Source organism: Heptranchias perlo, chromosome 11 (assembly GCF_035084215.1).
Source record: "Heptranchias perlo isolate sHepPer1 chromosome 11, sHepPer1.hap1, whole genome shotgun sequence".
In the NCBI taxonomy this organism is placed as follows: Eukaryota; Metazoa; Chordata; class Chondrichthyes; order Hexanchiformes; family Hexanchidae; genus Heptranchias; species Heptranchias perlo.
The window spans coordinates 56,681,071-56,698,423 of NC_090335.1; the positions used below are offsets into that span (position 1 = coordinate 56,681,071).

The following is a 17,353-nucleotide window of genomic DNA, read 5'->3' on the forward strand; positions in this document are numbered from 1 at the left end:
GGTTTGGTGGATTTTAGATCAACTGAAATGGAAGTGTGCTGTTTGTGTCCCAATTTTCTCAGGACAGATCATTAACATGGATACACATGCAGATTCTGACTGATACAAGGAGAACAGTAGTGGATGGGAGTGGAAGATTGTTTAAAGGAATGGAGAAATTAAATGGTAGTGTCACTGTAAGGGGAGAACCTCAAAAGACAATCAAACGGCCTTTGTCAAAGATGAAGGGTTAAGGGACTAAGAAGAAACAGGTAAAAATGAAGGGAAAGGAAATCCAAGGTGCAGGCATGAATCTCCAGGCAAGACACTAAACAAACCTATATCTAACCCCTATTTGTTGGTTGCTGATGTGGAGAGGATGCTGCATTTAAGGTACTGGCAAAGAAGATTTGTCCTCTGTGCCACTCCATAGTACCACCCTCACAAGCCAGTATTGCATTATGCCTGCAAGGAGGTAGAGCCAGTTTACAAGCCACAGCTGACCATTACTGTCCCTTTGCAGCATGGTAGCTGCAAGTGTCCTCGCAGCAGATGAAACTTCACTGCATTTGTCTATGCTGGCCCAGATCCTGAAATGACAGTTCCCAATTGTCGCTGCCAACAATATATTATAGGGCCTACAGAAATGATTACTGGCATCTTGGCAGGTGCGACCAACTAGACAAAGCTGGTTCTTGATCACCCTGCCATGCCTCCTGTCATGCAGTTCCACGTAGATCATGATGCAACATGATTGGGATGCTGCCAAAGCAAGAAAGAACTTGCATTTATAAAACATTTCACGCCCTCAGTACGCCCGACACGCTTTGCAGCCAAAGTATCCAAGATCACGGTTAGTCAGGCATTCCTTTAGGAAGAGGGGTCTCCACTTTCACTAATCATCTGTCAAAATGAGGCATGTTCACTTCTGACTGCAGAGGCAGATGTGCACAGAGCAACTCGTGCAGCCTGACCTGCCCTGCATCCCTCCATAAAACCTCCTGTTCTTCCAAACATTGGAAAACCCATTGGTGCCAGTGATGGTGCTGGATGGAACAAAAATAAATCATTCACAACAATTGGCACAAAGGCCATGAGAACCTAGATGCCAGCAGAGAGGAAAACAATAAAAATATAAAGAAAAACAGTTACCAAATGGCTAAAATATACTTACCTTTATATTACTGTGTTCCTTTCATGACCACCAGGATATTTACCATGACTTTGGAACCATGGATACCTATTTCTAATGGATGTTCTTTATGTTTGATATCCTGTGCACCAGCTTGGCAAGAAATAGCTTGCAAGAATGGACAAACCCCCCAATACATATTAAGTGCTTGCCTATTTATCATGTGATTAAACATAAGTAACAGCGGTAATAATATCAAATGTGCTAATGTTACCAAGTAATAGTGGCAGGTAATTAGTGTAAAGGAAATTGGGAACACTTGAGAGGGATTCAGAGAAATTCAGCTGATGAGCTAAAATGGCAGATGATTTTTGATGTGGATAACTGTATAAAGTATAATGTGTATTAAAATGGGAAACAAAAATGATTGGGTCCTATTTTATGGTAGGCCACTCGTTTGGGAAAAACCCACCCCCAAAGGGATACATATTCAGGGCCTCTCTTTGCAAGGAGGACACTGCTAAAAATTCAGGGAGGGGGTTGGCTAAGGCAAACTGACAATTTCAAACAAAAAAATAACAAAAGAAAATGAAAATAAATCAAAACAACGAGGTTAAGGGAAATGAAACAAAGCATGCTATGCATTGCCGACTTGTCATGGAAGACACCAAATGGCCTGGCAGAACACAAGAGCCTGTCATTTTCTGCATTGGCGCCGAACGACATAAGTCAGACTGATGAGCTCACTGACCCTCCAGTGGCGAGTCCACGACACAATTTGCTGCAAAAATAATGAGATTGTGCCACAGCGAGCATAGTGGCATTGCAATGGTCATGTTTATCAGCCTTTAGTACTTGCCTGTTACAGAACATGGAAGGGTCGGATGTGTGATCACTGAATGAAACATAAAGATATTCACAGTCTTGCGTGTCTGTTCGGATTTTTTACATTATTCCTCCAGCTGTAAATGAACCTTGCTGTTGTGCCTGAAATGCTTGACTGTAAAACCTTTCACAGCTGTAGCCAAATGTAGTATACAGGCAGAGTTAGAAATGGCTATGACCTAATCTTACCGGTTTTATGTCTGAGTGTAGGAAAACTTATTAAAGTAAGTTGCGGTTTGACTGAAGTTGCTTCCGTGATGTAAACTAAGCGGATGCCCTGTGGGAGCTGTGAGTAGGCTCATCTCTCCATTACAGTGAAGAACTTTGCTCCGGTGATCCCATGGTAATGAAGATCCCGGCAGTGATTCTGTCCAAATGTTCAGCTCGCTTGCAGGACCCGGGATTAGAGATGGGACGAGGTCGGCACAGCAAATAGCCAAAGAAGCGATCAGGTCAGCAGCATTTTTAAAACTCACCCTGATCCTACCAAGAAACAAATCGCTTCAATCATTATCCCCTAATGTAAATAAGCCATGCCTTTCACTAATTTTTTATTGCCTTGTAAACCGTTGAAGTTGCACCCTTATAAAGTTTCCTTGCATTCCAATGAGTCAGTTTCCAAAGTCTTCAGGAATCTGAGGATGTGTGTGTCTGTAATTATTTTTAACATGATATTGAAAATGTCAAATTGAACTGCCGATGCATCCTTCACACTGCTGCCAGGTCACCAGTGCCATTCTGGTTTCGTCTAACTGGCAGTGGTGATCAAATCAGCTTTAATCCAGCAAATTGGACTTCGCCAATGATGAGATAGGACAGCGGAGCTATGAAAATTGAATTCTCACTGTTTTGGCAAGGTTCATGGTGGAACAGTGCAGAGGTTCCCAGGAAATGTTGGCGTGGCATAAGTAATGGCCTGAGTCACTCAAACCATAATTTCCTGGAAATAATAATGACCTGCGCCATTACTATGGCTCAAGTTTTCAGCAAATTCTGGCTCCATGCATAATCAAAGCCTAACTCCACCCGATTACAAGGGTTTATGATCATAAGGGCAGCACTATTAAAATTTCAGTGTGGAGAGGCCCAACTATAAGTGTTTTTTTTAACAAAACAGACTAATAAAAGTCACTAGAATAACACAATCAAAATAAGCAGTAAAACTGGTTGAAATCAGAACAAAAACATCATATGGTACCACTAGTCACGAAAGGCATCCAGTAAGCTGATAGAAACCACATGCTGGTGTTCGGGAGTTGTCTGGGCACAAAATGGCTGAAAATGTAGGCAAGAGTCGGAGGAATTCTGCTTGGTGATCTTGGACACCCTGGACCAGTGGATAGCAGACGTGGCCATGCCCAAGAGCAGACTCTCCACAAAGTCTTCCAAAGGATTTGTCCTGCACACCATGTGACCAAAAATAAACAAGGTCAGAGACACATTTAGAATATTTCTTGCATCTTTTTGGCAATCTTCAATGCCTAAGAAAATCGGGCGCGGTGTAATGGGCTGCCGATTTGCTATCACCCGTTTTGCACTTTCGCCTAAGACCAATCTCACCACCATAAGAATCTAGAAAAACTTAGGAAAAGTAAACTTGTTCCGTTGAAGCAAAAAAATGGCTAAGAAGGAATATGCTCCAGGTCTTAAAATGCTGGAAGTGGTGGATAAAACAGACATTAAGCAGGCCATTTAACTTACATTGTGATTACCGATCTAGAGATCTCAAGTGACACTAGGGATGAGAAGAAGTTTTCCTCACAGAACAGTAAGTATTGTGTTGTAGGCTCCAAGCAAAAATGGTTGATTCTTTGATGAACTCCTTTTAGTAATGTAGGTTATAATATTAGATTGATATTGTGGTTTTGTTCAATTACCTTTGGACATTAGGAAAAAATTTCAGTGAGCTTTATCTTCTCACAAGTTGTACATTTGTTCAAACACCTCCCTCAGACGGATGGGTTGAGTCCAAGGTGAGAAAATTGTACACTGTCCTTGGGAAAAATACACTCGATGCTGAACTTTTCATGTTACATATTTTGTTTTCTTAAATTCAAGGGATTATTTTGCACACAGGAATATGTAAAAAATAGGCAGCACCTGAATTGTACTTAATCTTAGACTCTGAATAATGTAGTTAAGAGGGATAGTGAAGTTTTATTCTTATGCATGGGGTGAGGAATCAAGAGGACAATGTGTGTTATTTAGAGTGCGTTATATTTCCTAAACAATTGTTTAACCAACAAGAGGAACCATGTTTCAATAATATAGTGCACAGATATAGTCATTAAATTGCCGAGAACATTCTATTTGATAGAGATTATTAACTAGTTATTATCCTGCTGCTCTTTTCCTTTTTAAGGTACTTACGTGAAATATATGACGAAGTCAGACATGCCCTGCTCCGTTACTGAATCATTGAAACATTTTCCTGAAGAAAACAATACAAATGTAAAAGCCATATCTGCTCCTCGATATGCACCTTCAAACCTGACCCTTGTGACTGTTGAAGGCTGTCCTACCTTTCTCATAGTAGACTGGAAGAAGAATGAAAATGACACTGCTAGTGGTAATAGTTTCACTTCTGATATTCTCTCCACTCCGGCTTCTTTCTATCCCAAATATACCTTTACTGGTTTGACCGGTTATAATTCCTGCAGTACTGATGCAGTAATATTTTCTGTTTGTTATTTTATGAGCTTTGTCAAGTGATCAGTGTAGGGAAATTTTTCAAGTATAAGCTGGTGGCAGGAAACCTTTCCCACCACCATTGCAGATCAGAAAATTACCCCTTATTTCTCTTAAATGTCTCAGATGTAAAAGGAAGGAGCTGATTATTAGGATTTTCCTGGACCTCTTCTGCCCTAGCACTGGACAGGAGCAGTACACCTGAAGTCTGTTGCTCGTTTCCAGGCCCAGGAGTGCACAATTTCCTATCCTGAACCATTAAAATTGCCTTGTATAACCCACAGTGCAGGCCCCACCCTTTGCAGGCTAACACTGGCAGAAGGGGAAAGAAATTTGCATACCAAAACTGAGATCGGGGCCTTCTTGCTCCCTCTGGAACCCCTGTAAACTGTCCAATCATTGGTGGTCATGGAGCTGGCCATAGCACCAGGTTTCATAGAACGGAGTCCTAGGAAAATGGGGCAGAAGGCCAGTAACATGCCTCCCACCACATTTGATTGCTTGTGATTGGCCTTTGCCTATTGCAGGTACTTGCCTAGTGCTGCACCACCTTCCACAGCCCCCCCTTCCCCCCCATCCCCTGGAAGACTTGTAAATCCTGGTGAAATGGGTCTCTGCCTCTTTTTTCTGACCTTTACATGTGAGGAAGTGGCATTATTCAGGGGCAAATGTCCGAAAAATAAGCCCCTTTTATCCAGTATCAGTGCTCACTTTAATATTGGATGGTCGTAGGTTTGGTCATTAGTTTACTTCTTTTCAAACATATTAACCAGGTGGAGCATTTTACAGAAAAACTGCCTCCTGCCTGAAAGAACGACTAACAGTGTCCAGGTTAGTCCTCCATCATAGGTTAGATTCATACAAGAAAGACCATTTAGACAATCCTAGCTCCTCCATCCAAAAAGAACTTAAATTCCCCTTCCCCAGCAGAGCACCTGTTTCTTAAATGATTCCAGAGCTTTGAGGCCCAAAATTCTAATTAGCCTGCTCTGCTGGCAGAAGTACGCCATTAATCCGTTGGTGTCAGAGAACCCATATTGCAGAAACGGGGTCATTTGCATAGTCAGGGCAGGTGGCCCGCTCCTGTAAGGGTGCATCAGAGGCAGATCAATGACCCTTGTGCAAGGTCTGGGGCCTCTATGGAAATCATGCCAACTCTCAGCTGGCAGAAGTTCCATTGAGGGCAAACTGGGGGGAATTCCCAGGAATTCCTCCAAACACACCCTTTATGTGGGAGGTAGGTGGAAGATTCGCCCTCTCCCTTCCCCACCCGCTGGAATTTCTCTGAACTGAGTAAATGGGGTAGAATCCCAGGGGAATCGGATTTTGCCCCAAATTCTGGACCCATCACACAATTCTACCTGGTTGTGCTGATTGGAGTTTCAGGCCCTTTGTCTCCAATACAACACCCAGGAATCCATTTGCTGTGTTAATCATTCTTTGTGTGAAGAACTCATTGGAACCATGGACAAGTCTTTGATGCAGTCAAGATAATCTCTCAGCCTGAATGATTTTAGCCTCCCAACTAAAAGAAGCTTTCAGGGGAGAAAATATACAACAGGAAATAGTAAAATGTGCTTTTACATTTACAACGGTTTTGATAATCTACTTGTAACCTTTTTTTTAGTCTTACTCATAGCATAAAATATTCATATTGTTTCCCATTGTGTATCATATCTTCTATTGAGAAGCCTTTACATTTTTGTCTTCCAGAGTATGAAGTTTTATCAAAAATGACAGGACCAGGCAACAAAACAAAAGAACATGTTACTTTTACCAATCAAACACATGCTGCAGTGGAAAACCTCAAACCAAACACAAGGTGAAAAAGTGTATGCTATTCCTCGCAATTATAAGTAATTTATTATTTTCTGTTTCATCTTGTAGAATTTTAAGAACAAAACTAATACCTTACATAGCTGCTCATTTGTATTAAAGAATTCTCAGTATACTACATCCTAGAATATAAAACCCAGTTGGAGAAATATTGCATTTCATTTTTAATGACTGCAAAATTTTGATATATATTAATGACTGGACTTGGGTATAGACGGTATAATTTTGAAGTTTGCAGAAGACACGAAACTCGAAAACGTAGTAAACAATGTGGAGGATAGTAACAGACTTCAGGGGGACGGAGATAGACTGGTGAAATGGGCAGACACATGGCAGATGAAATTTAATACAGAGAAGTGTGAAGTGATACATTTTGGTAGGAAGAATGAGGAGAGGCAATATGAACTAAATATGTACAAAATCTTTGAAGGTGGCAGGACAAGTTGAGAAGGATGTCAAGGCCTTAGAGAGGGTGCAGAAGAGATTCACTAGAGTGGTACCAGGGATGAGGGACATTTTTTTTATTCGTTCAATGGGATGTGGGCGTCGCTGGCGAGGCTGGCATTTACTGACCCTTCTACCAATGGAAACAGTTTCTCCTTATTTACTCTATCAAAACCGTTCATGATTTTGAACACCTCTATCAAATCTCCTCTTAACCTTCTCTGCTCTAAGGAGAACAATCCCAGCTTCTCCAGTCTCTCCACATAACTGAAGTCTGGTAAGCAGGACTCTGAGCCAGGCATGGAGTCTTATAAAATTTACATATGTATCATTGATAGAGGGTACTTATTGAGGATTTTGTACATGCACCCCCCCGGTCCCTCTGTTCCTGCACCGCCTTTAAAATTGTACCATTCTTGAGGATTGATTGATAAGGACTAAAGGGTAAATTCAGAAGTTTTCAGAGGTGAGCCGCATTCAAAGGGAGCTCAGACAGGAGAGAGAGCGACAACTCCCTTCAAGTGTGGCTCCCTGCAGGAGGCACAGGATTGGTGAACTTATCCTCATTAAAAACAAAGGGAACCCCAACTCACAAACGATGAGTTACAGAAGTCTTTCATACGAGTGTAATATAACCTGGAGGACAATAATGGTCATGAAATGTTCTGTAAACTACATTTAAAATGCAAGATTATTGCTGTGTTTCATTGGTTTGTTTTAACTGTTAAGTTATTTGCAGTGGCTGGGTAGCCTGTGTTATTGATAATAAAAGAATATAGGATTTTTTTCTTTGTTGTATAAACACTGACTATACCCTGCCTGAACAACCTATTGATCTATAGCCTTGTAGATTCACCGTCCATGATCCATTCTTCTATAATCTAATTTTCCTGTTGCAGATAAATCAGCTCAGACAATCCATCCTGGTAACTGCTTGCCTGATGACTTACAATAAATATATATTCCTGTTTTTTTTTAAATCAAGAATCAAGTGTTAAACCTAATGGGCTGGATTCTGCTCCGAATTGTTGTTTCTGGGGCAGATTTCACGAGTAAATTGACTTCTAAAGGCTATCGCCTCAAAATCACCGCAAAAAAAAATTGCACCGAAACTATCCTCCCAAAAGATCACAAGGGCCACTGGGTGTCCAATCCGCCGCATGTAAATAGGGTCACGGGTGTGTCGCTAACCCTTCCAACCCATCTTCACCACCTTTGGCCTCAAATCTGCCCTAAATCATTTCTACCACTTCATAAATGGCAGTAGGAGTTGCAGGATGGCATCCCTAAGATGGATACCACATTGGGGAGGCCATTTTGTGCACTGCTACTGAAGGTTGATATTGCTTTGACTGCATAATGATCTCTAGTATTTTGGAGGTCCAGTAAGGACTTTTGCTGCTAATGTTACTCACTTTTGTTCAAATTACTGCTTTGCTTTGGAGGTGGATTTCCCAATGAGAATCCCTCTATTATGAAAAGGAGGAGAATAAGGACATGGAAGTTGCTAGATTGGAGGCTTTTATTCAGAGGTGTCACAGAAGGCGTCCTTTACCGATGCACACATGCCCACTCAACAAGGTTTACAGACTAGGAATGTCTTAGCTAGAATTTTATGACTGTTGATGTCTCATAAGGCTGCACTTCTTCACGGAGGCTATTGAGGAGATATGTCAACTGCTGACTGCAGACCTATAGCCCACTTACACCAGGAGAACAGTATTTTATGTACCAGTCATGTCACTACTGCCTTGAATTTCTTTCTGGCTGGATCCTTCCAAGCAGCATCTGGTGACCTTTGCCACGTTAGTAAGGTAGCAGCTCACCCACTGCATCAGGAAGGTCACTGATGCTCTATTCAAGAGTGCTGCGCAATTCATATCCTTCCCAATGGGAGAGAGAAACAAAGAGAGAGAGAGAGAGTTCTACAGACAGGCTGGGCTCCCACAGGTGCAAGGAGCAATTGTCGGAACACATGTTGCACTCGAAGATCCATATGACAATCCCCTCAAATTTATAGGAACATAGGAACAGGAGTAGGCCATTCAGCCCCTCGTGCCTGCTCTGCCATTTGATAAGATCATGGCTGATCTGTGATCTAACTCCATATACCTGCCTATGGCCCATATCCCTTAATACCTTTGGTTGCCAAAAAGCTATCTATCTCAGATTTAAAATTAGCAATTGAGCTAGTATCAATTGCCGTTTGCAGAAGAGAGTTCCAAACTTCTGCCACCCTTTGTGTGTAGAAATGTTTTTTAATCTCGCTCCTGAAAGGTCTGGCTCTAATTTTTAGACTGTGCCCCCTACTCCTAAAATCCCCAACCAGCGGAAATAGTTTCTCTCTATCCACCCTATCTGTTCCCCTTAATATCTTATAAACTTCGATCAGATCACCCCTTAACCTTCAAAACTCTAGAGAATACAATCCCAATTTGTATAATCTTTCCTCGTAACTTAACCCTTGAAGTCCGGGTATAAGAACATAAGAAATAGGAGCAGGAGTAGGCCAATCGGCCCTTCGAGCCTGCTCCGCCATTTAATAAGATCATGGCTGATCTGATCCTAACCTCAAATCTAAATTCATGTCCAATTTCCTGCCCGCTGCCCGTAACCCCTATCATTCTAGTAAACCTACGCTGCACTCCCTCCAAGGCCAATATGTCCTTCCGAAGGTGCGGTGCCCAGAACTGCTCACAGTACTCCAGGTGCGGTCTATCCAGGGTTTTGTATAGCTGCAGCATAACCTCTGCCCCCTTGTACTCAAGTCCTCTAGATATAAAGGCCAGCATTCCATTAGCCTTATTGATTATTTTCTGCACTTGTTCATGACACTTCAATGATCTATGTACTTGTACCCCTAAGTCCCTTTGGACATCCACTGTTTTTAACTTTTTACCATTTAGAAAGTATCCTGTTCTATCCTTTTTTGATCCAAAGTGGATGACCTCACATTTGTCTACATTGAATTCCATTTGCCACAGTTTTGCCCATTCACCTAATCTATCAATATTGCTTTGTAATTTTATGTTTTCATCTACACTGCTTTCAATGCCACCAATCTTTGTGTCATCGGCAAACTTAAATATGAGACTTTCTATGCCTTCATCTAAGTCGTTAATAAATATTGTGAATAATTGAGGCCCCAAGACAGATCCCTGCGGGACTCCACTAGTCATATCCTGCCAATGTGAGTACCTACCCATAATCCCTACTCTCTGTCGCCTTTCACTCAGCCAACTTCCTAACCAAGTCCGTACTTTTCCCTCGATTCCATGGGCTTCCATCTTAGCTAACAGTCTCTTATGTGGGACCTTATCAAATGCCTTCTGGAAGTCCATATAAATAACATCCATTGACATTCCCCTGTCCACTACTTTAGTCACCTCTTCAAAAATTTCAATCAGGTTTGTCAGGCACGACCTACCTTTCACAAATCCATGCTGGCTCTCTCTGATTAACTGAAAATTCTCGAGGTGTTCAGTCACCCTATCCTTAATTACAGACTCCAGCAATTTCCCCACAACAGATGTTAGGCTAACTGGTCTATAATTCCCTGGTTTCCCTCTCTCCTTTCTTAAAAAGCGGAGTGAAATGTGCAATTTTCCAATCTAGAGGGACAGTTCCTGAATCTAGAGAACTTTGTGCTCACCTACTTCCTTTAAAATCTGGTCCTGGGGATTTGTCACTCTTTAGTGCTATTATTTTCTTCATTACTGTTGTTTTACTTATGTTAATTTTATCGAACCCCGTCCCCGATTCAGTATTAGTTTTCTTTGGATTTCCGGCATGCTATCCTCTTTTTCTACTGTAAATACTGACAAAAAATAATTGTTCAACATGTCCGCCATTTCCCCATCGTCAATGACAATATCCCCACTTTCAGTTTTTAAGGGGCCAACACTGTTCCTGACCACCCTCTTTTTCCTAATGTAACTATAAAAGTTCTTCGTATTGGTTTTGATATCCCTTGCAAGTTTCTTTTCATACTCTCTTTTTGTAACTCTTACTATCTGTTTTGTGACTCTTTGTTGATCTTTGTATCTTTCCCATTCGCCAGGATCTGTGCCATTTTTTGCCTTTTTGTATGCCCTTTCCTTATGTCTTATACTGTCCCTTACCTCTTTAGTTGTCCATGGCTGTTTTTTTGGCAAGTAGAGTTCTTGCCCCTCAGGGTTATAAACCGATTCTGTATCACGTTAAATGTTTCTTTAAACATTTCCCACTGATCATCAGTCGTTTCACCCAATATCAGATTTGCCCAGTTGGACAGTCTCTGTCTCATCCCATATGAACAGGAAAGTCTTTCATTCTATTAATGCGCGGCTAATTTGTGATGCCAATCACCCTATCCTACATGTGAATGCCAGAATACCCAGGGAACTGCCATGACACTGTTATCATATGATAACTCATCATACCAGCCCTCATGACTCGGAGGCGTATATCAAGATGGTTGATTGATAATCAGGGCTATTCCCTGCAGTCATAGCAAAGTGTTCCCAGACACAGTAGGACAACAGATATAATGAGGCCCACGGCACTACAAGAAGTGTCTCAGAGCAGACTACAGAAATTCTCCAATCCCATTTTAGGCGCCTGGATAAATCTGGTACAACTTTGTAATATAGCCCAGCAAGAGTCTCAAGGATTATTGTAGCTTGCTCTGCACTACATAATATCTTAATAAAGTAAAGCTTGTTGCTTCCAGAAGGTGAATACAATGATGAAAAAGAGGGAGTGGGAGGATTTCCCTCCCCACCACATTAGGAGGATGTGCAGGAAGAATAGAACTTGGGACAGGACAGCAGCACCGAGAGAAAGAAGGGCACAACTGATAGCCCAGGCCTTACTGTCACAGATTCATATTCTGTGACCATTTTACCCATGAAAACAACTTTGACATAAGAAATTTTATTTGGCCATAATTTGCTGCAGCGGGTCATCTAACAGCGTTTGCCATTAGTTAGACTTGCCCTTGCAGGTTTAGGTTTTTAAATTTTTTCCGTGGCAAGTTGCTGAAAGTGCGAGCTGATAACATTGCAGCAAGAGAAACCTGGGACCTCAGTGAACAGGGCAAGCAAATGGGGTTGTTCTCCTTGGAATAGAGAAGATTGAGAGGAGATTTAATAGAGGTATTTAAAATCATGAAGGGTCTAGACAGAATAGATAGAGAGAAACTGTTCCCATTGGCGTAAGGGTCAAGAACCAGAGGACACAGATTTAAGGTGATTGGCAAAAGAACCAAAGGTGAAATGAGGAGAAACTTTTTTTACGCAGCGAGTGGTTAGGATCTAGAATGCACTGCCTGAGGGGGTGGTGGAGGCAGATTCAATTGTGGCTTTCAAAAGGGAACTGGATAAGTACTTGGAAGGAAAAAATTTGCAGGGCTACAGGGATAGGGCAGGAGAGTGGGACTAGCTGGATTGCTCTTGCATAGAGCTAGTACAGACTCGATGGGCCGAATGGTCTCCTTCCGTGCTGTAACCTTTCTATGATTCTAACTACATATCTCCTTAACCAATCAGATTGAAGGATTGTGAAATAAACAGCACAAGTACTGAGAAGAAAGTGGAAATTAGAGTGAGTGAATTCTCCAACAATTAAAACCGAAAGGAATGACACTCCACACTAGTAATAGTTAATTTTTAGTGCCAGAGAGGTTGTCTGGCAGTAATTAACACTAAGCACGTCATGAAAGAGTACTTAGATTGAAACGGACAAGACTTAACCTTCTGTGGCGAGTTTAGTTTGTGTCTACTGTGCAAATACAGCAATTTTACACCATTCAATGCATTTCAATGGTGAGGCAGACAGCGAGATGCCATTTTCGCAAAGCTAACGGTGGAGCGGTGCAACTCGGACAGCAACGTTTGGATATCCGCATTTAACCGCACATCTGCCCTTTGCCTGAAGTTGGTGTGCCATTTGCGCATAAATAATGACAAGCGCCATTAGCCTCACTGTTATTTTGACAGGAAATTCTGGCCCAATATGAATTTTGCACAGAAGCTTGTGTGAAAGGGAAACAGCCTCATGCTGGGTTGGCCATCCATAGGCAGTAGAATAAAAGTTGAATGGATTGTGCCAAGTGACTTTCATCATACTCCGTGTTCTGTATGTTTTACCTACTGTGGACTAAAGTAGCTTACAAGCCAAACCAAACAATCCCTCACCTAGTGTTAGCTCAATCCACATGCGGAGAGATTAAAGGAGTACACATGCTTAAGCCACAGAGATAGGTCCAGATCATAAGGGCGTTTCATTGTTAACACACTTGGGTCCCACTACTGTGCTAACAGATATGTCAACCTTCGTAAAAAAAAAATGCAGGCAATCAGACAGCTTAAGGAAGCGACTGACACCATCAAATCTGAGTAGACACCTGTGGCAGACCCGAATTTATAACATTGATTCATTATAAAAAGTCACTTCACACCTGCCTCTTCATTCCCTATCAAAGTTAGTGTGGCCTTTAATTTGTATGTGTTGGGTTTCTTCCAGGCCAGCAGTGGAAACATGTAAAGTACTAGTCTGTTTTCTGTCGATGTATCAAGGTCACTGGTGCATTATTCAGAAGGGGTGTGTGTGCTTGCTGGCTTTGGGATTTTACTGACAGCCTGCTGGGATTTTGGTTCTCTATACTTCCTTGGCCTGTGCATTGCGTGGGTCTGCATGTGATTCACCTGCATCTGAGAGTATGGTGGCTGCCTAATGCTGCTCGGCCTTCTGCCATGCCTGGTGCATCAAGTGCTTTTGCCATGCCTGGTGCATCAAGTGCTTTTGGTCAGGGGAATGGGTACATGGCAGCTATCTGTACCATAAAATGTGTTTCTCCTCTCTTTGACTTCTTACAGCAGGGATTCGAGAACCTGGTCTTTAACCCTGCTACCCCATAATGCCCGATTCTACTGCAATTTTCCTCAATAAAAATCTATACTTGCTTTCCCACTCCAAATTCAGCTGATTAAGTGCCTCCTAATTTCACAGCTAATTAAAGGACAAGTGCTTCCCTCTTTTCATTGGCTGGCTCACTATATAGTAAATATAAGGGCCAGTTCACCAATTGGGTGGTCCTTAAGCAGAATAGTATCCGCAGGGAGTAAATCATTGGCTCACAACCCTTGCTTTTCTCTTCGTTAGTTTAAATGGACAAAAAAATCAGGCTGTGGGCCCTCGATGTCCCAGCCAGCGTTCCCATGTGGGTGCCACTGTGCGCTGGGAGCTGCTGATCAGGAAATCAGCCTTAAAGACCACATTTTAACTCACAGACTGAAAACAGGAAAATCATGTATAAACCAGCAGGCTTTGATATTCCCCAAAACTTATAGTAACCCAGATTTAACCACTGAACAATTTAATTTCTAAGCTTGTAATTTTTATTGGACCTGCAATACTGGGGGAAATTTTACAGATAAATTAAAATTAATGAATGGAAAAATATTACAGGGCATGAATCAGACATGTTGACCTCTGCTCCTGAATTCCTAATATTCGTTCCTGATGTGCCAACTCAGAAAAGTTGGCCTCATTATCTTCATAAATCAGTTTGTGAAATTTTATGGTAAATCTTTAATTTGTAATAGGAGACGTTTCATCACATCAGTTCTCTGATGCACTAAAATAATACTGCATGTAATGAATAAGCCATTTATCACCATCAACCAAACAGATTATCATGTCCCAAAGTTCAGCACTTTGCCTGAATATTTCTCTTTGCCTCCCTGAGCATAGTTTGAAATGCTCCCACTCCAACACCATGCTTCAATATTCTCCACAATACAGTCTGCTAATATAGAAACATAGAAAATAGGAGCAGGAGTAGGCCATTTGGCCCTTCGAGCCTGCTCCGCCATTCAATATGATCATAGCTGATCCTCTATCTCAACACCATATTCCTGCTTTCTCCCCATACCCCTTGATGCCTTCTGTGTCTGGAAATCTACCTATCTCCTTCTTAAATATATTCAGTAACTTGGCCTCCACAGCCTTCTGTGGTAGAGAATTCCACAGGTTCACCACCCTCTGAGTGAAGAAATTTCTCCTCATCTCAGTCCTAAATGTCCAACCCCGTATCCTGAGACTGTGACCCCTCATTCTGGACCCCCCCACCCCAGCCAGGGGAAACATCCTCCCTGCATCCAGTCTGTCTAGCCCTGTCTATACTATTACTTCACAGTATACTTTAATATTCCTCTTTGATTTACTTTGCACAGTTGGGAACGATTCCTCTTACACACTGTGCTCAGACTATCAAGTAGCTTTCCTGAAACAAATGGTCCCATTGTGGCTCCTTTGAAACTGAAATGTTACCAAATTTTTCCATTTGAAGTTACAAGTGCCACTTGACCTGTTTTTTCCCCAAATCTTCCTTGTATGCCAGATCATTTATATTCCATAAACAGAGTGTGGAGCTGACCTGCTTCCACCACTGTCGCATTGAGCTGGCCACTGAGGAGCATGAAAGCAGTAGGTAAATGATTCTGTTGCACTGAGCACTTCCTCAGCAACACTGGAAACTGGAGCCAGGTTCCCTTACTGCCTTAGTGTGATGGTGCCCACTGTGCTGCACCACAACCTTTTCAATTTTCTGTACGGTCCCAGAGATTATCCAAAGAAATTCTTGCATTCCCAAGGAGCATAATGACCATAAGAACATAAGAAATAGGAGCAGGAGTAGGCCATATGGCCCCTCGAGTCTGCTCTGTCATTCAATAAGATCATGGCTGACCTTTGATCTCAACTCTACTTTCCCGCTCGATCCCCATATTCCTTGATTCCCTTAGAATCCAAAAATCTATCTGTCTCAGTCTTGAATATACTCAACTACTGAGCATCCACAGCCCTCGGGCATAGAGAATTCCAAATACCCGACCCCTAGTTCTAGACTCTCCAGCCAAGGGAAACATCCTCTCAGCATCTACGCTGTCAAGCCCTCTTAGCATCTTACATGTTTCAATGAGATCACCTCTCATTCTTCTAAACTCCAGAGAATATAGGCCCATTCTACTCAATCTTTCCTCAAAGGACAACCCTCTCATCCCAGGAATCTATCTAGTGAACCTTCGTTGCACCACCTCTAAGGCAAGTATATCCTTCCTTAGGTAAAGAGATCAAAACTGCACACAGTGCTCCAGGTGAGGTCTCACCAAAGTTCTGTACAATTGCAGCAAGACCTCCTTACTCTTGTACCCCAACCCCCTTGCAATAAAGGCCAACATACCATTTGCCTTCCTAATTGCTTGCTGTACCTGCATGTTAACTTTCTGTGTTTTGTGTACAAGAACCACAAATCCCTGTGAACATCAACATTTAATAGTTTCTCACCATTTAAAAAATATTCTGTTTTTCTATTTTTTCTACCAAAGTGAATAACCTCACATTACCCCACATTATACTCCATCTGCCACCTTCTTGCCCACTCACTTAACCTGTCTATATTGCTTTGCAGACTCTTTGTGTCCTCCTCACAGCTTACTTTCCCACCTAGCTTTGTATCGTTAGCAAACTTGGATACATTTTACTTGGTCCCTTCATTTAAGTCATTAATATAGATTGTAAATAGCTGAGGCCCAAGCACAGATCCCTGCGGCACCCCTCTAGTTACAACCTGCCAACCTGAAAATGACCCGTTTATTCCTACCAGGAAGAATTCCAACCAGGACAATCATCCCATTTACCTCCTACCAGTTCTTCCACTTTTTTTTTAATAAAAAAAAGAGCTTTGAAATAGTTCACATTTCATTATTCTACTGGCTGATTGCCATTAAAACAGAGTCTGCTGAGGGATTGATTGCTTTCTGAAGGCAACACGACAGTGGGCTGCTCAGACAGTATTAAACTCCAATATTTGACAATTATGAATCTCTTCAGTTTCCGTGTTAACTCCAGTGCCAGTCTACAGAAAGCTATTCTAACTGTGATTTGGGAAAATATTAGTTTGCAAGATTTCAAAATAATAGTACACTGGACTTCACTGTTGCATATAGTTAATGTACATTACTGATCATGCCCTTAGTACTTAAGCAGGAAACAGAACTAAAGCAGCCAAATAAATCTTACAGTCTGTACTGATATATTTCAGCATTCTACTGAACTTCACCTACTTGGTCTCTGTAGCACACTCATATGTGATATTGATTTAATTTGAAAAATCTGGTGGTGCTGTATGATCGACAAGAGATACAGAAATATTTTTAATGCTACAGGGAAATATAAAATAGAAGAATATGTTGAAAAATGAAAACAATGTAGGGAACAGATGTAAAGATAAATAAAATAAATGTGTGTTATCTGAGGGATGGATCCATCATGGAAAGATGAGTACACGGAGCCATAGACGGGTAGATCTCTGGTTCAAATCTGTGATTCCCCACATGGTGGTGGGGG

General features: G+C 41.7%; 1 protein-coding gene across 1 annotated transcript in view; it reads left to right on the forward strand.

Moving 5' to 3' along the window:
• LOC137326844 (target of Nesh-SH3) overlaps positions 1–17,353 on the forward strand; it is a 92,387-nt gene that overhangs the window by 43,375 nt on the left and 31,659 nt on the right. The window contains exons 11-12 of the mRNA XM_067992224.1: positions 4,359–4,565; positions 6,398–6,506. Of these exons, the coding sequence (XP_067848325.1) occupies positions 4,359–4,565; positions 6,398–6,506 (316 nt within the window). The remainder of the gene's footprint in view (positions 1–4,358; positions 4,566–6,397; positions 6,507–17,353) is intronic.